At 46.4% G+C, this 23,131-nt stretch overlaps 1 protein-coding gene across 1 annotated transcript in view; it reads right to left on the bottom strand.

Annotated features, from left to right (window-relative positions):
* The window catches only part of dapk1 (death-associated protein kinase 1), a 65,809-nt gene that overhangs the window by 30,416 nt on the left and 12,262 nt on the right, over positions 1-23,131 (bottom strand). Inside the window, 1 exon segment of the mRNA XM_080467334.1 lies at positions 4,496-4,717. Within this exon segment, the coding sequence (XP_080323460.1) occupies positions 4,496-4,717 (222 nt within the window).

Here is a 23,131-nt window from a genome sequence, read left to right as displayed (position 1 = left end):
CGGCGCTCCACCGAGGCCCGTTCTAGTACCAAGTGAAAGAGGAAAACCTCCACTGCATTCTGGGCAGGGTTAGTTAATACTTTTTAAAAAGACGAGTACAAACCTGCAGCTACTTCCCAATACTGAGTACTGATATGACCATCAAATACTAAGAAGTATCTACACGCAACCAATACATGAAGGCTCTGCTGTACTGTGAACCTGAGAACCTTAGAGCCTGCGTCAATACTGCAATACTGCAATCCTCCAAGAGCCTTCCAGCCTCTAGAATACTGCAGAGCGATACACATGGCTTTTATTATTTTATCTATTTAATCTTAGGCTTTGGGGATTTATTTTATTTCTTTACTTTTCAACCATGAAACACTTTGAGCTGAATTACAAGTGTCGTACAAATGTATTTTTAATATATTCAGTATTAATATGGTCAAACGCATTGTCTGGATGTTTGAATTAATAGTTACGCAATTCTTAAAATTCCTTTACACAGTACAGAGACCCACACTGGGCTGTGTTGGGGCCCGTTTCCACGGCAACGATTTCAAGTGAAAATGCAAAACTTTTGAAGCGTTTCAGTCGCTCCGTTTACACGACAACCGTAAACAGAGCGACTGAAAAGGGACGGACGTTTTGGAAAACGCTCGGGCTCCGTCTCCATGGAGACGGCTGGTGCACATGCTCAGTAGTGTCATGACTCCCTGTCCATATTCTCCTGGGACTTGTACTTTTATTTTGACAGTCACCGTAATAACAATCCAACTTGGTACTTTTATTTTGACAGTCACCGTGATAACAATCTAACTTGGTACTTTTATTTTGACAGTCACCATAGTAACGAACCAGAATGTCCGTGTTCCACATCGTTTTCAGTGTTTCCACTGTTTCCATGGAAACGGACATTGCTTTCAGGATGGAGCTGTGTAAAGGCGCAACTTCTGTGAGACGAAAAGGCAAAAAACGTTTTCATTTAAGACGTTGTCGTGTGAACACTGTCGGGAATAATAATGATAATATATCGCCTGGACATGATTCCATTTGTTTGGACTTCATTTCCTTTCCTCACGGCCGCCATCTATCATGTCAGAATCCACCACGTCTCCTCTCCAGTGAACGATTCTTCACTTTCAGCGGTGGTAGAGCAGAAACTCTCGCCAGTGTAAGAGTCAACGAGGAGCGACTTCCTTTGTGGAGCCGTCAGCAGCTACGCAGCATTAAAAGAACAAGCTTCCACACTGAGTCATCGCCTGCCTCCCCGATTCAAATCAAACACAAGCACTCGCTCCAAAATAAACATCGTTTCCAGCTGTGGATTCATATCTGAGCTGCGGCCTGTTAACTCTGGCAGCTCTGCTCCGGATCGGCGGAGAGGAGGACGGTATGCTGGCGGCGCCGTCGCCAGAAGAGCTACGGAAGCTCCGACGTTTGTTCTGCTCAACAGCATCGGAACCTTCACACTAGAAACCTGCTCAACATATTGACGACAAACATCTGGCTGCCGTCTGCAGAAATCGCTGGACCGGCTCTTCAAGGAGGAAACCAGCCGCCGCGTCTCCGCGGGCGACGAGCCTGTCAAAGTCAGGATTCCAGATAATTCATGAGCTTTAAACGCTGGCCTGTTTGCCTCCTCTTTACTACGCGAGGCCGATGTTTGGAGCGCTCCGCCGCCCCGGCTGCTCAGGCGCTGGATTTAATCTCACAAGAGGTTAATTACACGTCATTATGGAGTGAAATTAAAATCAACACAATTAAACAATGCAGGGTGGAAGTGGCGCAGAGCAGCGGCGGAATGTGTGAGATACAGCGAGAGCTGTGGAGGCGTCGGGCGCCAGCTGGAACACAGAGAGAGAGACGATGGTGGAACAGAGGCTTGGAGGAAGTTCAGCAGGAGTAGAGAGGAAGAGGCAGTGAGGAAGACTCATTGATATCTGGTCTGAAGACTAAATACCACGGTTGTTTGAGGCTACCCATTAGCCACGAGCTAACTAGCCTAGCCACCACGGGCCAAAGCGGCGGGACTTCCTCTTTCAGTCCGGACCAATCAATGAGCCGCGTTTCTTCTTTACTTCCTCTCTGGTCAGTGTTTGTTTCAGGCGACAGCGCCACCTAACCAGCAGCTGGTGTAACTGCAGGACGTTTTAAAGGAGGGTTGATCCGGTTTCTAAAGTGCTGCTTGAACGGCACTGGACCAAATGAAGGGGAGTGACGACACAGATGAGTGCGTCCTCATAGTCCCTCCTATTTCCTAACAGTCCCTCCTATCTCCTAACAGTCCCTCCTATCTCCTAACAGTCCATCCTATCTCCTAACAGTCCCTCCTGTCTCCTAACAGTCCCTCCTATCTCCTAACAGTCCCTCCTATCTCCTAACAGTCCCTCCTATCTCCTAACAGTCCATCCTATCTCCTAACAGTCCCTCCTATCTCCTAACAGTCCCTCCTGTCTCCTAACAGTCCCTCCAATCTGCTAACAGTCCCTCCAATCTGCTAACAGTCCCTCCTGTCTCCTAACAGTCCCTCCTATCTCCTAACAGTCCCTCCTGTCTCCTAACAGTCCCTCCTATCTCCTAACAGTCCATCCTAACAGTCCCTCCTATCTCTAACAGTCCCTCCTGTCTCCTAACAGTCCCTCCTGTCTCCTAACAGTCCCCCCTATCTCCTAACAGTCCATCCTAACACTCCCTCCTGTCTCCTAACAGTCCCTCCTGTCTCCTAACAGTCCCTCCTATCTCCTAACAGTCCCTCCTGTCTCCTAACAGTCCCTCCTATCTCCTAACAGTCCCTCCGAACAGTCCCTCCTATCTCCTAACAGTCCCTCCTGCCCTGTCCTATCCTATCCACTTTTCAACTGCTGGTGGAAAGGGACCCAAAGTTATCGTCTTCTTTTTCATCCCATCAGTGGGACTCGACCGTCTTTCGGGCCGGTCTGTGTCCTGCAGGACGTATGTTTGACGTCTCTGCTTTACATGTAAAGATTCACACAACATCGGAAAAATAACAAAAACTCTTTCCTTCAAAATTGGCGATTCAATTTGTTCAGTTTAAGGACTCCTCTCAGAGATTAATATAACATCAAAACTCTGAGCTGAAAAGATGAGTTTCCATTCATCGCCATGGCAACCTGCTCTTCAATATGGCGCTGGCGAGGAGCCGCGGCCTCATTATCCGCTCACGCGCTCCGCCGAAGGCCCCGACGGGCTTCCTGCTCGTTACGACTTCCTCCAAATTCCTGAACAGCACATTCATTACTGGACCTGTCGGCTGCACTCAGGTGTTTCAATGTCGGGGGGCGCCTGGAATGCAAACCTGCCCCACAACGGTGTCCAGAGCCCCACGTGGACAAACGGGATTTCAACCGACTCCCAATCACAGGCAGGAATCAGAAAGAAGTGACTGCTGGGATTCAACAATGCATATTTGAAAGAAAGAAGCTTCATATGGAGTCAGGATGGTTGTTGGGAAAGTTACTAAAATAGAAACTTTCCATTTGTGTTCAATGAGTTCTAAAGTCAGAATATCCACCTGACGCTCTTTTTTCATTTTATTGTTTTTTATTTTGCATTCTGTTTTTATACAGCGACGCCCCGTGGTCACAGATGGAATGTGGGTGTGTTGAGACTTTCTGCAGGTGTGTTGAGACTTTGTGTGGGTGTGTTGAGACTTTGTGCAGGTGTATTGAGACTTTGTGTGGGTGTGTTGAGACTTTGTGCAGGTGTGTTGAGACTTTGTGCGGGTGTGTTGAGACTTTGTGTGGGTGTGTTGAGACTTTGTGCAGGTGTATTGAGACTTTGTGTGGGTGTGTTGAGACTTTGTGCAGGTGTATTGAGACTTTGTGTGGGTGTGTTGAGACTTTGTGCAGGTGTATTGAGACTTTGTGTGGGTGTGTTGAGACTTTGTGCAGGTGTATTGAGACTTTGTGTGGGTGTGTTGAGACTTTGTGTGAGTGTGTTGAGACTTTGTGTGAGTGTGTTGAGACTTTGTGTGGGTGTGTTGTGACTTTGTGTGGGTGTGTTGAGACTTTGTGTGGGTGTGTTGAGACTTTGTGTGGGTGTGTTGAGACTTTGTGTGGGTGTGTTGAGACTTTGTGTGAGTGTGTTGAGACTTTGTGTGAGTGTGTTGAGACTTTGTGTGGGTGTGTTGAGACTTTGTGTGGGTGTGTTGAGACTTTGTGTGGGTGTGTTGAGACTTTGTGTGAGTGTGTTGAGACTTTGTGTGAGTGTGTTGAGACTTTGTGTGGGTGTGTTGAGACTTTGTGTGGGTGTGTTGAGACTTTGTGTGGGTGTGTTGAGACTTTGTGTGGGTGTGTTGAGACTTTGTGTGGGTGTGTTGAGACTTTGTGTGGGTGTGTTGAGACTTTCTGTGGGTGTATTGAGACTTTGTGTGGGTGTGTTGAGACTTTGTGTGGGTGTGTTGAGACTTTCTGCAGGTGTGTTGTGTCGTTGGCCCTCCTGGGCCACCGTAGACGACGCCTGTGGGACCAGGACTTTAAGAGAAACTCACAGCTCCAGGATGAGGATGACGTCGGCCTTGTTCTCGAACACCTCGTGCAGCGTGATGATGTTGGGATGCTGGATCTCCTTCAGGATGTTCACCTCGCGCTCGATGTCCTCCCTCGTCACGCCTCGCCGGCTCGACTTGCTGCGTCGCTTCTTGATGAACTTGGCAGCGTACTCCACGGCCGTACTCCTGTGCCGACATCTTCTGACCACCGCGAACTGCCCGCTGTCGACAGGACGGGAAGAGGACGTCCAATTAAACATCAACAGCGAACCAGAACTGGAACCGTCAACCTGTCAGAAACATCCGGTCCTGCTAGAAATAACCTCCTGACAGATACAACTAGAACTACGCTCGGTAGAGCGCAGACCTTCCCCAACGCCACATTTGTTGGCATGGAAACCAAGGGAGATCAAGGTTATTGATCCATCACTGCTTCAATCATTCGTCCTGGTCGTTTGAATCGCTTCATGTTTTCACTCTTTGACACTGATGTACACACATTTGACTATTTCTGTGTAACCCCCCCCCCACCCCCGACCTTTGACCCTGACCCGCTCACCAGGGTAATGACGTCACTGCATCATGAGGCATGTCAGAGGATAAGGGATTGACACCTGAACATTGTGGGGTTGGTGTGACATCAATCAGATTAAATGACAAAACTATATTTTTGACCATTTCGTGACCTCGACCTTTGACCTTTGACCCAATCGCTCTCAAAAACGTTACTCAGAAACTCTTGTGTAATTCGGGTGAACAGTTTTTGCGAAAGGTTGGTCAAATAAATAAATAATAAATACACAATAATAATAAATAAGTAAATAAATAAATAAAGAAATCAGCTCAAATCTTCAACGAGAAGCGGAGCAGGTAAGGAATGTAGGAGTGAAGGGAGTTCTGCCAGCATTTAGTGAGATTCTTCTTTTTTTTATTCCCAAATCAGAGGAAAAGGCAGAAAGCGTCTCTGCCGCCTGTTTTAGCAGCTGGAGGGGAAACATGTGGCGCCGAGGACTAGAGGTGCTGTTTTTACTGCATCGGAGAACAAACCAGGTTAAATATGATGAATAAAGCCGAGCGTTCGGCCGAGAGCTCATATCGAATCTAAACCGAGCCTGCCTGACATTTCAGAGGCGGTGCCGTCATGGAAACTCCCGCCTGCCCGGCGACACCACCTGAGAGGATAAAGCGCTGACTCGGCGGTGACTCGGCCCAAACGCCACCGGCAGCAGCAGCCGGGTCACACATGGCTGAGGACTGCAGTCATCGAGTACTCGGTGTACCAAGCACCCATGGGGGGGGGGGGGGTGGGGGGGGGGGGGGGTGGGGTGGGGGTGGGGGGGGGCACTGAAGACCGATCTGGCAAACGTCTCCTCGGCCTGGTGCCGCCGTCTGTTGGCCAGCCGTGTCGCCGTGTCGCCGTGCAGCATCCAGACGCCGACACGGCGAGCGGCAGAGGAAACCAGAAGGAAAGAAACGTCCTGACGATCTGAGACAGAAGACGAATCTGTGTCACGTCCACTTTATCATCTACCACCGATTTTTACTGCAACTAGATCAGCAGGTTTAGGTATTCTAGGCTCTTTTTCCCACCCTGATATACATACATACACATATAGATAGATAGATATAGATAAATCCAGATATATATATATAGCGTCTATCTGGGATGAAACCACAGTCGTGTTTATGATTTACTCGGCGCCGACATGCGCTGCTCTTCCTTTTTGCATCACAGACGGACTGAACACCATCAACTCTCCAGTAAAACTAAAAAAGATCTCATCTTTAGCAACTGGGATTAAAGACTCAGTCTGATAGATTAGGGTTCCGTTTACACAACATCGTTTGTGCATCCTGCACTCGTGTTCAAGAGAAACACAGAAAGACGACACTTCTTATTTCATCTCCGGGTCGCAGAGTTAAAAGAGTCTGCGAGTCTTTAAAATGGAGTTCAGGTGGAGGATCCGTCTGCTGGGGACGATAAACCACCTCTGGTTACTTGCGAGCAGGGAAATCCCCGTTATCCTCCAGGGACGAGCAGGAGCAGCTCAGACCGCTGCCATGGTGCTGAATCAGCACAGAGACGGAGTGGAAGTACACAGCAGGAGGAAACCCGGGTTTCTTTCCTCTGCAGGATCCAGTCGCCGAGCTCAGCAGAGGAGAACCACAGGAACAGGAAACACACCGAATCACGCAGTCCTGCTTCGTGTAAACTCATCACGCTTTTCCACTCAGTTTTGCGTTTCCACCTGAAGTTGTTTCCGTGTAAACAGGCCGCCGCCTCCACCTCCGTCACCGCCTCCGTCACCACTCTGACAAACTGAATCCTGTGACCGGGCGGCCAAACGGCACAAATATCATCCTGATTTTCTTTGTAATAAAATCGTGATTTTTTATTACAATCACATTAATTACATTGATTTTTGAGTTGTATGTTTCTGAACTGTGCAACGAAACCATTTCTGATATAAAACAAAGCCCGAACAGAATCACGTTTAAAAAATAGACAATTTAGGCCAAATAACCTTCTGAACATATTATTATTTATGGAATTTGTACAATTTTGCAAATATAGTAAATATACTATGAGGTAAATGTAAACCCTCTCCTCTACTCTTCTTATGTATTGGTATTTTGACACGAGCAGGAAATCTAATATTTACCTTTTAAATTCAAGGCTGCTGCTGGCGAGACGTTTAGATGAAACTTCACATGAGTCTAACTTTTGTTTTCATCCATCTAAACTGAACCACCAGCAGCTCCACACACACACACACACACACACAACCGAGGCAGACTGAGGTATCCCACAATCGCTAGTTCATCTACCGCCATGGAATCGTCTCTCCTTAATTAAAAGTGCCTCTTTTTTCAGTGTATAAAAGTGGAAGCGGGGTTGTGTTGCGGAGGAAGCTTCCTGGGTGAGAACGAGGTGAGAACGAGCTCCGTCTGAAGTTCAAGTCATCGACGCAGGGTGTCTGGCACAGGCTGGGCTGACAGCAGCTGAACATGACACACACACACACACACACACACACACACACACACACACACACACACACACACACACACACACACACACACACACACACACACACACACACACACACACACACACACACACACACACACACACACACACACACACACACACACACACACACACACACACTAAGTGGGAGTACAATGAGTGTGATCTCACCTCCAGTTCTTTGTGTAACAAACCGGCTTTTTAAAGGTTTTTTATGTTTTTACTTGCATGTTGTTCATTCCCAGTCAGGAGTGCGTCGAGCCGCGGGCCAAACAAAACACACATCATGTGACGTGCAGCTACTCTTGGAAGGCCGTTTAAACCTGATATTCTGGTTTTGTGTGGTTTTTTTTTCAGGTTTTTTTTGGCGCCTCGGGGGCAGAAACAAGCCGAGAAGACAACGGTGACACACGAGACGACAAACGAGTCGGAGAAGGAAGTGGAAGCAGTTTGGTTCAAACGGTATCAACATTTCAAAGTCTGAGACGGAGGTGGAGAGGGTGGCAGGATTTACCTGTCTTATTGGAATAGGACGGAAGGAGGGAGGAAAGGTAAGGGTAGGAGGAGAGAAGAAAGGAAGGAGGGAGGGACGGAGGGAAAGAGGGAAGGAGGGAAGGTGGAAAGGAAGGGAGGGAGGGAGGGTGGAAAAGGACAGAGGGAAGGAAGAAGGAAGGAAAGGGAAGGAAGGAAAGAGAAGGAAGGGAGGGGAAGGAAGAAGGAAGGAAAGGGAAGGAAGGAAGGAAAGAGGGAGGGAGGGAGGGTGGGAGGAAAAGAAGGGAGGGAGGGAGGGAGCAAAGGAAAGGGAAGGAAGGGAGGAAAGGGAAGGGTAGGAGGAGAGAAGAATGGAAGGAGGGAGGGAGGGACGGAAGGAAAGAGGGAAGGTGGAAAGGAAGGGAGGAAGGGAGGGAGGGAGGGTGGAAAAGGACAGAGGGAAGGAAAAAGGAAGGAAGGAAAGAGGGAGGGAGGGTGGGAGGAAAAGAACGGAGGGAGGGAGGGAGCAAAGGAAAGGGAAGGAAGGGAGGAATGGGACAGAGGGAAGGAAGAAGGAAGGCAGGAAAGGGAGGAAGGGAGGAAGGAAGGAAGGAAAAGAGGGAGGGAGGGAGGGTGGAAAAGGACAGAGGGAAGGAAGAAGGAAGGAAAGAGGGAGGGAGGGAGGGTGGGAGGAAAAGAAGGGAGGGAGGGAGGGAGCAAAATAAAGGGAAGGAAGGGAGGAAAAGGACAGAGGGAAGGAAGAAGGAAGGCAGGAAGGAAGGAAGGAAGGAAAAGAGGGAGGGAAGAAATGAAGGAAAGGAAATAGGAGCGAGGGAGGGAGGAAATGAAAGAGGGAGGGAGTAAAAGGACAAAAGGAAAATAAATGTGGTTTCATCACAAAAACAAACAGCAGCACCAACTAGTGGACCAACATGCTATTTCGTCTGTTTGTGCCGTTGCCATGGTAACGGACATCATTTTCAGAACGTTGCTGTGTAGAAGACGACGGTGTGAACGAGGCCTGACAGGAAGACAGAAGTGAGACATGGAGGTGTAACGTCTGATGATCTAATAGTCGTACTTCACCCACAGATTAGACGTTTATGTTTAATTTAACCACAGGAAGTGAAAAACAGCCGTACTGCAGTTTAATTATTCACTTTAGTTACCAGAGTGCCAGCCGGACCAGTAACTCCACCACTCTGTTCCTACGCCTCCCGTCAAAACTCAAGCCCGACCAGCTGAGCGATGGCGCCGTTAACTTTAACGATCCAATGATAAATATTTCATGGGGATTTCAAACGTTCAAAAGAAAACAAAACACCGCCTCGCTGGCAAACGGCACTTAAGAGAGTGAGAAGTGAAGATGAAGAGAAGGAATGTGAAGGTGAGTCAACGAGCCGCCCTCCAGAGAGCCTCGCTCCGGCAGGTTTCCATCAGCAGTGAGAGAGACCCGAGCCCTTTCTCTGTGACTGTCCCTTTAAGGCTGCGACTCTAGCCCCGCCCCTCTGCTCCGTTCCTCCAGGGTTCCTCTCCCAGCGGCAGAACCCGTCAGAACCACCAGCGACAGCTTCACGTTTGTCACCAACAGAGCCTCCAGTTCACTTGGTGACAAATTAAATTCACCCGCAGCTTCAAAACACCTTTCAAATTAAAGGTAACAAACACCACCAGGTTGTATAAATAGAAGTTTGGACCAAAATGTGTGTGTATTGCGTCTCATGTTTAGAATATTTGGTATTTTATTACATTTTTAGCTGTTTGTAATTATTTGGTGCCACTTTTAACAATTCTGGTCATTTTAGTCTTTCAACTATTCTTTAGCCATTTTTCAGATTAAGAGGTTTTAACCATTTCAATCACGTTGGCTTGATTACTTTCTTTTTTCTTTACCTTTTTCTAGTATTTTAATGTGTTTTCTTTAGTTTTAGCCATTTGAGCTAATTTAGCCACTTTAGCTAAAAATGCTATAATAATTTCAGGCCTTATGGAACCAAACGAGCCATTTTAACTTTTCTACCACTTTATTTATCACTTGTTTTTGTTTTCACCCACGTTTAGTTTAATATCTATATTCATATTTTAGGTATTTTGTTTAAGTTTTATCCTTTTCAGACCCCCCCCCCCCCCCACACACACACACACACACTATAAGATATCTTTATAGAATTTAACTTTTTTTTAATTAAAAACGTTTCCGCAGGAATGAAACCAAAAAGATCTTTCTTTTTCAGAAAGCTGCTATATAATTTTCAGGATTCTAAAGATGTGCAGTCGTGTTGTGAACGTGCTCTTCTCAGTAGGAAATTACAAAAATAGTGTTCAAATTTTACTTTTGAAGAATAACTGAAATATGTGAAATGGAAATGTCAGCAAATTTTTCAGATATTCAAAATGCAGTTTTAGCAGGATCAGCAGTTTTGACCTGAAGGCTGAATGATTCACACTACAAGCCGAGGGCCCGTTTCACGTGAAAACACAGAACCTTGGTGGTGTTTTGGGCGTCAGTTTTTCACAGTCACTGAAAATGAAACTTTTTGGAAGCGGCTCCCAAGGTGGAGCTTTTTGAAAACGCTCCGACGCCTCCATAGTGTGAATAGAAGAAAAGGAACATTTGTGGAATCGCCCGGTGCCGTCCCGAGTCGATGACCTGAAGCGCTGCGACCACGGCCGGAGTGGCGCCGGGGGTGTCGTGACTCCCAGGACATAACCTCCTGGGACTTGGTACTTTTATTTTGACAGTCTCCATAATAACAATCCAACTTGGTGGCCTGTCCACTAGGAGGTCCGTGTTCCATAACCGAGCCCGTTTGACCGGACTAATGTGTTTCTTAACTGAACCAATGGAACCATCGTATTCACGCCACAGCAGCTGGAAGAAACCATCAAACCCTGGAAGGACGCGGCGACGTTAGCTTCATGTCACACATCAACCCTCGTATCTGTACATCCTGATCAGACTCCCTGTTCACACCCACCCAGGATTATCCTCCACACTCTTCCTCCCTCTGCTCAGTCTCTGAGTCAGGTTGCCATGGTTACCTCTCTGCTGTACACAATGACACGGCGGTTGCGTAATGTTTTTTTTTTTTTTTATTCCCTTCTCCATGCCGGGTGCAGTTTGTGGCCCACAGCAGCGCTGAGTGGGCTCCGAGTCCCTCCCACACACAGCTTCATGCTAATGACCAGCTTTCACACCGTCCGACCGCCGGAGGAACCTGCAGGGGAACCTGGAGAGGAACCTGGAGAGGAACCTGCAGGGAACCTGCAGAGGAACCTGCAGAGGAACCTGCAGAGGAACCTCAGCACAACAGCACCCACCCACAGCCTGGGAACGCATGGTCTCTGTTTCAGGAAGGTTCTGCGTCGACACAGCAACATCCTGAAAATAATGTCGTTTCCATGTTGGGCAACTAGTTGGCGCTGTTGCTAGTGTGAATACCACACACACACACACACACACACACACACACACACAGCAGAGAACAATGAGCTCTAAACATGAACACTGGGAGAACGTTCTAGTGGACAGACCAAGTTGGATTGTTATTACGGTGACTGTCAAAATAAAAGTACCAAGTTGGATTGTTGTTACGGTGACTGTCAAAATAAAAGTACCAAGTTGAATTGTTATTACGGTGACTGTCAAAATAAAAGTACCGAGTTGGATTGTTGTTACGGTGACTATCAAAATAAAAGTACCAAGTTGGATTGTTATTACGGTCACTGTCAAAATAAAAGTACCAAGTTGGATTGTTATTACGGTCACTGTCAAAATAAAAGTACCAAGTCCAGGAGAACATGCACTGGGAGTCACGACACAATGGAGGAAGCATTATTCTGACTGGCTCTACTGAGCATGTGCAGAACCAGTAGATACCACTGCCATGGAGACCGGGAGCAGCGCTCCGTCAACTCAGGACGGAGCGCAGGCGTTTTCATAAAGTTCCATGTTGGGAGCAGTTTTCAAAAATTTGCGTTGTGTGAACCGACGCCCAAACCCCGATGAAGGTTATCGCCGTGTAAACTGGACCTTAATCCAGCGAGACGCTCCGGCTGAACCCGACGACCCTCGTCGAGTGTTCTCCAGGTGTCAGGACTTCTATCCAGGCAGATGTGCGCCGGGGGGGCGGGGCCTGCTGCAGATCCAGTTGCAGTGTCCACAGCGAGAGGCCATTCAGCGTGTCAGAGGAATGTCCTTCACCTCCCCCACCTCCTGGCTTTTAAAGGCGCCACTAACAAGGCACGCTTTGTGCTTAAAGGTACGGCGAGGTGAACGGGTTCTTTCTCCGCCGCCGTTACCATCCACCGCCACTGCCAGCGCCCAAACAGTCTCACCGTCACGACCAAACACACACCGGCCCGGGGATTATTGATCCGTGATTGGTCCAAACGAGGAGGTCATGACCTTACAGCGCCACCAGCAGGTCACCCGTGAATGTGGAGAACCCTGATGATTTGCGATGTTTCGTCTTGCCGTGTACCACACTGCTGGTAGTATTTCATGCTGCATCATATAACAACATTAAATATATCCTCATATATTAGAGGCGGGTGATGTTGATCCGAGATCACGATACGCACTGGAGAGGGCGTCCAAATCAAATGTCGTGGACTTTCAACGTCATTCGAGTCTAAAGAAAAAGTAAGAGTATCAGTACTCGGTATCGGCAAGCAGCTGAAGGCTATACTCGGATCGGTACTCGGTATCGGCCAGTAGCTAAAGGTTATACTGGTATCGGTACTCGGTATCAGCAACCAGCTGAAGGCTATACTCGTAGAAGTACTCGGTATCGGCAAGTAGCTAAAGGTTATGCTGGTATCGGTACTCGGTATCGGCAAGTAGCTAATGGTTATAGTCGTATCGGTACTCGGTATCGGCAAGTAGCTGAAGGCTATACTCGTAGAAGTACTCGGTATCGGCAAGTAGCTAAAGGTTAGTACTTGTAGTTGTACCTGTTCTTACAAAAGTAGTATCGGTGCATCCCTGGTCTGTAATTTGATGAAAAACAAAAAGAGAAACACAGAAGCTAAACTGGTGTCAGGCTGCACATACGAATGAAGACGGTTGTTTTGACAACCGAGACTGAGGAGGATGAGGAAGAGGAGGAGGAGGAGGAGGAGGATGAAGAGAGGGAGGAGGAGGAGGAGAAGAGTTCTGGTGCTTCAGCTGATCTGTGACATTTCTTCTCTCTACGTCTGTTGAAACTGACCTTCAGCAGGTTTCCAGGGATTCAAATCTCCTGTCACTCAGGAGAAAGTGGGCGTGGCCTCAGCTGGCCCCCCCCCCCCCCGACCCAACTACACCTTAACACACCAACATCCAGTGGATCCGCTCGGTCTTCATCCAGAACGTTCAGTTTGAGCCCAGACGCTGAGGTCCCGACACTATACAGACTAAACGGTCAACCTTTCTTCTTTCTGGTTGTTTCTGAATTTTATCAGGATCATAAATACTTGCTGAGTTATGAGTTTTTAAATTAAATGTGAGTGACAGGCTGGGATTAACAGCTTCACTAGAATATATATGTTCATGTTTGAGGTTCTGATTTCTGAAGTGTTGAGCTGAGCTCCTTAACGTCGAGGTAGTCACACAATAATTATATTAAAATACAAAAATAATCATATTAATAATGATAATGATGATATATTATAAATAAGTATTATTATTATTATTAGTATTATTAGTAGTAGTATTATTAACACACTTTAAAACAAAGTGCTACAGGAAGTTTAAAAGGTAAGTAAAAAGAATTGTATGTATTATATATAAAGGAACACGTACAAGACAATTAAGAGGTTTTTTCTTGTTTTTTTTTTAAAAGGTAAGTTTTTAGTTTTGGTTTAAAATCATTTGTAGTTCACTGTGTTCATCTGCCAGAATATTAGAGCATATTACTCTTTGTACTTTTACATTATTTATGGGCTTCGGACCGGGAGTGACAGCTCCATCCAGCTCCATCCAGCTCCATCCAGCTCCATCCCGTCTCCACGGAGCAGAACCAGAAACAACCACCACCTTGAAAGACGAACTCTGGGTCAAACTGAACTTTCCTCTGAGTCGGAACCAAACAACCGAGTGTTTTTAAAGGAGGAATACTGGTGAGCAGTAGAACCTCACCAGACCAGCTCCTCTAGTTGCAGCTTTTTGCATGTTCTTTACATATTATTCACCCTGACAGCGGCTTTACGCTCATTAATTCAGTCACTACTTTTCACTGCTGATCTCTCAGCTCGGGTCCGAGTGTTGTGCCGAGTCAGCTACAACAATAAAATCCCTCATTTCTCTCCAGTCACTTTCAGTCTTAACAACGTCCTCCTGAAGGCCGGATTAGACACTCCTGCTTGAAAGTAGCAACACATTCTAATCTGGTTTTATTCCCATTTCTCACGACGTACTAGCTTTATTTGAAACTGAACTCCTTCAGGAGCTGTGGTGGTTTATTGTGAAGGGACACAGTCAGTGTTGTCATTTCATCCACGGAAGAACTTCTAAAGCTGCAGCCAAGATTCCATTCCAAGTGAAAAGCAAAACTTTCACAGCATTTTGGGGGCGTCGGTTTACTCTTTCAAAACACTACGACTCCGTTGTACCCAGGCGAATAAAGACTTTCTGGAAACATTCAGGCTTCGATCCTTTGTTGACGGCAGTCACCATAATAACAATCTAACTTGGTACTTTTATTTTGACAGTCGCCATAATAACAATCTAACTTGGTACTTTTATTTTGACAGTCACCATAATAACAATCTAACTTGGTACTTTTATTTTGACAGTCACCATAATAACAATCTAACTTGGTACTTTTATTTTGACAGTCACCATAATAACAATCTAACTTGGTACTTTTATTTTGACAGTCACCATAATAACAATCTAACTTGGTACTTTTATTTTGTCAGTCACCATAATAACAACAATCTAACTTGGTACTTTTATTTTGACAGTCACCATAATAACAATCTAACTTGGTACTTTTATTTTGTCAGTCACCATAATAACAACAATCTAACTTGGTACTTTTATTTTGACAGTCACCATAATAACAATCTAACTTGGTACTTTTATTTTGACAGTCGCCATAATAACAATCTAACTTGGTACTTTTATTTTGACAGTCACCATAATAACAATCTAACTTGGTACTTTTATTTTGACAGTCACCATAATAACAATCTAACTTGGTACTTTTATTTTGACAGTCACCATAATAACAATCTAACTTGGTACTTTTATTTTGACAGTCACCATAATAACAATCTAACTTGGTACTTTTATTTTGTCAGTCACCATAATAACAACAATCTAACTTGGTACTTTTATTTTGACAGTCACCATAATAACAATCTAACTTGGTACTTTTATTTTGTCAGTCACCATAATAACAACAATCTAACTTGGTACTTTTATTTTGACAGTCACCATAATAACAATCTAACTTGGTACTTTTATTTTGACAGTCACCATAATAACAATCTAACTTGGTACTTTTATTTTGACAGTCACCATAATAACAATCTAACTTGGTACTTTTATTTTGACAGTCACCATAATAACAATCCAACTTGGTACTTTTATTTTGACAGTCACCGTAACAACAATCCAACTTGGTGGTTTTATTTTGACAGTCACTGTCACGACAATCCAACCCGGTGGTTTTATTTTGACAGTCACTGTAATAACTAATAACACATTTTTTTTATATTGTATTTTTATCTGCTTTTTTAGTTTCTGCTGTGTGCTTCTTTCTCTTACTATCCTGTTGTACCACTGCACATTTCTCCACATGAGATAAATAAAGGACATCTTATCTTATCTTAACAATCCATTGTTCATGTTTAGAGCTCGTTGTTGCACCTTTCAGCCAGAAACAGTCTAATTGTTTTATGTTCCTGTTTTTATAGATTTATACAAGATTTGTTTCATACTTTTTTTATACAACTTTTATCTTCTTTCTATTGATCTGCGGCTTGTTAAAGTCTGATTGCACCAACAAAGTTTCAATGTTTTATTATAATGACTGAAGTTTTCTGATTTCCAATTCCTCTACTGCATGTGTGTGTGTGTGTGTGTGCTTTCATTCATAAAACTAGAGCTACACTCGGTAGAGCGCAGATCTTCACCGACGCCACATTTGTTTATGTAACGGAGTTAGCGTCACAAGCATGATAGCCGTTAGCTCATGTTGATGCTAACTAGCCTGTCAGGAAGCTACGTCACTGTGAAACACTGAGCAGGGAGCGTCTCCACGGCAACAGACTATGATCTCCTTTGATCTCTGCTAGCTGCTAGCTGCTATCTGCGGGACATCTTTTCACAGTTTATTGGGATCTATTCAGAAACGTTTAGCCGTTAACGTCCCAACATCTAATGAACTGGTCCCTGGATTATAAATCATCCCTGAAGATTTCACACAATACAGGTGGCTGGTTGGTTACCTGGCAACCAATGTATAAATACAGGCAGACAAAAGCATGACCTTCTCGCCCAACATTCGGTGGTGAAGGCAACAACAGCACCTACTAGTGGCCTGACATGCCACGTACATCCATCTTAGTGTTTATTTATTTATTTATCTCTCTATGTGCAAAATAAAAAGAAAGAACAAATACGAGAAACAAACAGAATGAATAAAAACAAAAAAACGAGACACTCGTCCAAATGACTGATCAAGAGATCCCTCGACACACTCCGGTTTGACAATATGTACTGTTCCATGTTTTCCAGAAGGTTGTCGTGTAAACCTGAAACTTTTCCAAAACAAAACGATGCGTTTTTCACTTCAGGCGCCGCGCGGACCCACCGGGCCTCAGTCCGAACTGCTGCGGCCAATCAGGCGGGAGGTTTCCCTCCACACGCCCACGCCCACAGCAGTCATACTCCAGGCAGAACATTTCGACACTGAAATTTAATCCCCGCTGCAACGATGAGCTCTCACTCAGCGGCTCAACCGCTGTTGAGCAAACCTACGCAGGGAGGGAAGAGAACATCGCTCTGAAGTGTCGGGGATGAAAAGACACTTCTGACAGAGACGCGGCCTCGTGTGTCAAAACTGACGTCCTCTGGGTCCAAACTGCTCGGAGGATTTTAGTTCTATTTGTCCTGAATCACATCAGAAGGCAAAGAAAACTGAAGGTTTGAATTCAGAGCTCATTACGTTCTGAAATTTAGTGTCCAACCTTTATGTCCCCCCCCCCACTGGGCTCGGTCAGTAGAGCCTCTGAATCAGAAGGTTGCAAGTTCCATTCCCCATGTCCCCCATGTCCCCCTGTGGAAGTGTCCTTGAGCAAGGCACTGAACCCAGAATTGCTCCTAATGGATGGACTGAGGACCTTGCATTGCAGCCGCCTCCATGATTCGTGCTTGTTTGTTAGTTTTCGTACTGAAAGCTCACACACACACATTTAAAAATAAAATAGCGATAGACTATAAATGGTTCTAAAGTATTCTGGACTATAAATACTACATTGAGACATGTAGAATTTGGCTTCTTAACAGTAATATATTTACTTTTCTCCATCACATTCTTGTGAAAAGTGGATTTTTTTTTCTTTTCATTGGTGATGGTTTTCACTTGTCCCTGTCCCTGTCCCTGTCTCTGTCTCTGTCCCTGTCTCTGTCCCTGTCTCCCCTCACTCCAAGCTTCACTACATGTCCTTGTTTATTCCCCCTGTAGTTTCACGTTGCTTGTCTCTGCAGCCTAACCTGAGCAGCTGGAGACTCTGAACTGTGACGTAGTTTCTCTTCTCTCATTAGTTTTTAACAGAACATTAGATCTTATTGGTTCTCTGCAGTTCTCCTATAGCTCCGTCCAACACTTTAGAACGTCACAGTCACACTGAATTAAACTGGAGAGGGAACCAGCATGATCGTCAAGACTTACATCAAAATCAACATTTTATTCTTCAGTGAAAGCATGAATGATGTTCAGTTCTTCAAACATGTGTCAACATCTTGGAAATTAAAAATCAGATCATAGATCTATAGAATTAGTTGCGCCTGTGTGGATTCTGCAGATAGAATTCCTCTAAATTCCTGCATCTGAACACATCAGCATGAGTCAGAGAATTATGAACCAATCAGAAGCCTCCTTTCAAAACGTAGAAACCACATGGTATCAACTGACCAATCACGTTGCTCGTTCCTGGGCGGAATACAAACAGGAAGTCAGTCGTGAGTTGAGTACACCAGCTGATCATTCGCGATATTTAGGCAAAATTAGACGGTGACAAGTGGTGATGGACGTTCTAACATATCTTAGAGGCTTTAATCAACACGTCTGTTATTTTATCGTCCATCTCTTCTGAAACTGGAGCGTCTAAATGACGGCCGGACGGCTCGCTGCCTAAAACCACGGTGTCCGTAGACCCGCATGAACCCGCCGGCAGGAGGATCTGATTATTCTGCAATCCACTTCCATAACATACACCCACATGGACGGTGTGATGCATGCACACAAAGAGCCGCCTGCAGCACAACTCTCCTCGACAGAACACCGTGTTCAGTCTCCCGCTCACCTCAACGACCCCATGCAGCTTCAAGAGAGACGATCGCCAAAGCACCCGGGAGTATGAGAACCACGGAGACTCAGCCTGAACACCGCAGATACCGACCCGGGGGAACGTGTGTGTGTGTGTGTGTGTGTGTGTGTGTGTGTGTGTGTGTGTGTGTGTGTGTGTGTGTGTGTGTGTGTGTGTGTGTGTGTGTGTGTGTGTGTGTGTGTGTGTGTGTGTGTGTGTGTGTGTGTGTGTGTGTGTGTGTGTGTGTGTGTGTGTGAGATGAGAGAATAGATAGAAAAATACAAACACCCCAGAAGAAGTGTTGCATAACAAAACCAGCACTTTTAATTTGAAAACAGGAGTTTTCATTTAGTACAAAGACCTTCATTACAAAATGGGAGTCCCTGTGTAAAACAATGACTTTTATTTTGTAGCACTGATCCGACTAACTTGAAATACAGACTTTAAATTCAAAGAAAATACAGTTAATTTGGACAGCAGTTTTTCCATTTCGCAGCATAAGCTGCACGCATTGAAGAACATTAGGCTGTAACTTAGAGAACCTGGAGGAGGAACGTCACTCGTTGAGAAGGAACTCATTTTGTAATGAAGGTCTCACAAACGTCGTCTTCCTTCCAGGTTTTCACTGAACAAACACAAACGTTAAAGCCTTACTTCATGTTCATGTGGGAGGCTGTTGGAGCGTTTGGCTCAGCCTGAGCTGCACTCAACATTTCCCCAGAGCTTCTATCTGGACCAGAGGGACCAAACTGAGCCCCGTGGTGCCGGAGAACCCCGCAACACAACAGGAAACACCAAGCTGGGCCTTTCTGGACATTTATAGCTGCTACACGTCACGGCCTGTGGATCTCTTCTAATTGAGCACCCGAGCTCCCCCTCAAACACACACACACACACACACACACACACACACACACACACACACACACACACACACACACACACACACACACACACACACACACACACACACACACACACACACACACACACACACACACACACACACACACACACACACACACACACACACACACTCCGATTCAACCGCTGACACACTTGGCACCGATCCAATCATCGCGCTTTGACTGCAGAGATTAATTGACAGAAGGACAGAAACCTGTTTTCGTGGTGGGGGACATTCCCCATTAATCAGATTCCAACTTTGTCTCGTCTTCCGACCAGTTTACCGAGTCTGACCGGGGAACGGTTGTCCAGCCGGACTCGTCCAAACCACCAAAACACAAAAGAGACATTCTGACTTTTCACCTGGACTCGGAGGAAATCCTGCCCAGTGAGGCGAACACGGCTCCCACTCTTCTCGTCTTTCCTCTTTCCTACACATTTCATCTCTGCGATGATCTCAAGGTCACAGAAATCTTCTCATGTCTGTCTGACTCATAAACTCCTTTCTACTGCGAGATAACATTGGCAAGAGGCTGCAGCTCAGCCTGTTTCCTCACTGGCCTGTAGATCCAGCGTGTCGGCTAAATGGCTAAATGTTGACCAGGAAGGTGGACGGAGCGACATTGTCCTGTGATGTAATCCCACCACCAGGACACAGTTTTCTGTCTGACCTCTTGACCCCGGCCACAAAGGCCTTTGTTCAGTTCCTAGGCTACAGGCCCTCTGGTAATAACGCTGCAAACGGACTCAAACTGCACTGACTTTCTTTCCCTGCGTATCGCCCAGCTTTAGGTCTTTTCCTGTAGGGGGCCTTTCACATTGGGATAATCCAGGATTCAGTTCACCTGGAAGGGGGCGGAGCCCAGATCTTTCACCCCTTCAATTGGTTCAGTGGCGTTCACTTTGGAAACCAGATGAAACCTTGCCAGCAACTTATTTTCCAACTTTTTCTTTCTGCGTCTGCTTCTTCTGATTCGTGCGTTTATCTTTGTTTGTTTACTACCCAGAATGCATTGCGCTCTACGTCATGTCCTCTCACCCCGCCCACTAGAAAGATCGTGAGACTGGGGTTTTCAAGTGGACCTGAAGAGAACTTTGGTCCGGATCAAATGGGGAATGTGAACAAGCCCTAAAAGAAACACTGACGGGTCCAATTTGGTAAAGTAGCATCCTGCAGTACAAAATAAGTTCCCTGGGGGACCAAGTTCACCTGCAGGGAGATCGTCCTTTATTCTTTTTTTCTTCCTGCACTGACCGAATACAGCGGTGCAGCCACAGTATGGTGCTCCAGAAGCTGATAGGGGTCAAGGGTCTTGCTCAGGGGTTCGAACCTACGATCTCTCAATCCAGAGTCTGCTTCTCTAACCCCGACCAAGAGACGTGGCTGACATGCAACGCCCTCCAGCCATTCATGAGCAGTTTGGGGCTCAGTGTCTCGCTAAAGAAAACGTTGACATGTGGACAGCGGGAGACGGGGACTCAAACCCTCAACCTTCCTTGAGAAACAGCGGTTCTGAGGTATGCATATCTAGGAGAATCACAGTACAACTGAGAAGCAGTTAAAGGCTCATATGATACAAACTTCCCTTCCTGAAGGTTCTCCAGCAGTACTACTCGTCCCCATACCTGGACTGACTTCCCAGAAGTGAAGACAGTCTGTCCTCTCTGTCCCTGGCTTGTTTCAGGTTTTAAAAAGTGTGTTGCTCCAAGCAGCCAATCAGAAATCAAACCCTATATAGTGTCATCGGGGGTTTAGCCAATCCCAATCAAGGTAGGCCCTCCCTTTGACTCCTCCCACAATGAGGCAGCTCTGCTCTGGCACATGGCACCACGAGAGGAAGTACTTCCTCCTCTTCCCAAGATGGGCATGTGTGGGCGGAGCCAGTCCAGCTCACACAGACACAGCAGATTCTGAATGTAGCTCCTATGATCCAATATTCAAATGGAGGAAAATCAAGGAGGAGCTAGAACCTTAGAATACTGAAGGTTTCTGGACCGACCAGACCAGGAGGAGGAGGAGAACAGGAGGAGGAGGAGGTGAACAGGAGGAGGAGGAGGTGAACAGGAGGAGGAGGAGGTGAACAGGAGGAGGAGGAGAACAGGAGGAGGAGGAGGAGGAGAACAGGAGGAGGAGGAGGAGGAGAACAGGAGGAGGAGGAGAACAGGAGGAGGAGGAGGAGAACAGGAGGAGGAGGAGGTGAACAGGAGGAGGAGGAGGTGAACAGGAGGAGGAGGAGGAGGAGGAGGAGGAGGTGAACAGGAGGAGGTGAACAAGAGGAGGAGGAGGAGGTGAACAGGAGGAGGAGGAGGAGGTGAACAGGACGAGGAGGAGGAGGAGGAGGAGGAGGTGAACAGGAGGAGGTGAACAGGAGGAGGAGGAGAACAGGAGGAGGAGGAGGAGGTGAACAGGAGGAGGTGAACAGGAGGAGGTGAACAGGAGGAGGTGAACAGGAGGAGGAGGAGAACAGGAGGAGGAGGAGAACAGGAGGAACAGGAGGAGAAGTTTATGGTACTTTGCCCATGGGATTTAGCGCCCGTTTCCACAGCAACAACCTCAAGTGAAATATTGAAAATTTCGTTGCATTTTGGGTCTCCGTCTCCAGGACAGCGGAAACAAAACCCGTTTTGTAAATGGCTCCACAGGTGAAACTTTTCAACAACCCTCAGCAGAAGATCTGGAGGACGTTGTCGGGTGTCGGGGATGTCCGGGTTTCCTTTCTCACCGTCACAGAGTCCCGGTGGATCAAGATGTGAAGACGGTAGACGGTCGTGTTTCTACCAAACGTGTAGCTATGAAGTACAAGTCAATAATGTTCCTTTGTGTGTTGGCTTATGTGTTCTGCAGTTCTCTGTTGATAATGGGGGGGCTGATTTGTTTGTTGTTTTCTGTTGTGATGTTAATGCTTCCAACTTCACAATGGGAATTTCCCGAAGCAGCAACTTTGAGCTGCTTGAACAAAAGCAGATTCGTGAGAGAAGCTTTCATTAAACGTCCGCCAGTGAAAATCACTACTGCGCTCAATCAGCGGCGGCAAGCGAAGCCTCGATCGCAGATTTCAAAACAGGAAGTGATTTGCCACATTTCATACTGTGCCAACTCAGCATTTCCTCCTTTTGTCAACATTCACAGAGAGCTTAAATCAGAGTGGCGACACCTCAACGGCAGGATTTTATCACTGCAAAAAGGCTCAAAGGAGGAGCGTTAATATCAGGGCTGGGCTGGGGGGGGTCGAGGAGGAGGAGGAGGATGGGGGGGGTGCTTGAGTGACAGGGCTCATCAAGGCCAGACTGCCCCTCCACCCAATAATGTCACCCAGGGTGGTGGTGGTGAATGTAGGTCAGTCGCTGGGGCAGTGTCTGCACGGAGGCAAGGAGAGGCTGGGAAAAAACAAAGCGTGTCACACTTTGCTGAAGCGGATATTCTGAAGATGTATATTTAATGTCCGTTATGAAGGATTGTGGAGGAAGAGGGCCGTTCTAAATTGAGTCGCTGTTTAATTCAGGGAGCCGGGCGGATGCTGTTGCACATAATCCTATTTTGTATTCACCCAAACTTGTCTTTGGGGTTGTTGGGTTTTCTTCCTGCAGAGGAATAACCCAAATGCAGTCTCAGCTTACTGCTTTTTCAAACTCATTTGCATTGCACAATCTTTTCACAAACACACCCGCCCCCTCCTCCCACGCCACAAATGGCAGCCACACACACA

The sequence above is a fragment of the Lipophrys pholis genome (genome assembly GCF_963383615.2).
Source record: "Lipophrys pholis genome assembly, chromosome: 7".
Lineage (NCBI taxonomy): Eukaryota > Metazoa > Chordata > Actinopteri > Blenniiformes > Blenniidae > Lipophrys > Lipophrys pholis.
This window is presented reverse-complemented; position numbering and strand designations above follow the sequence as displayed.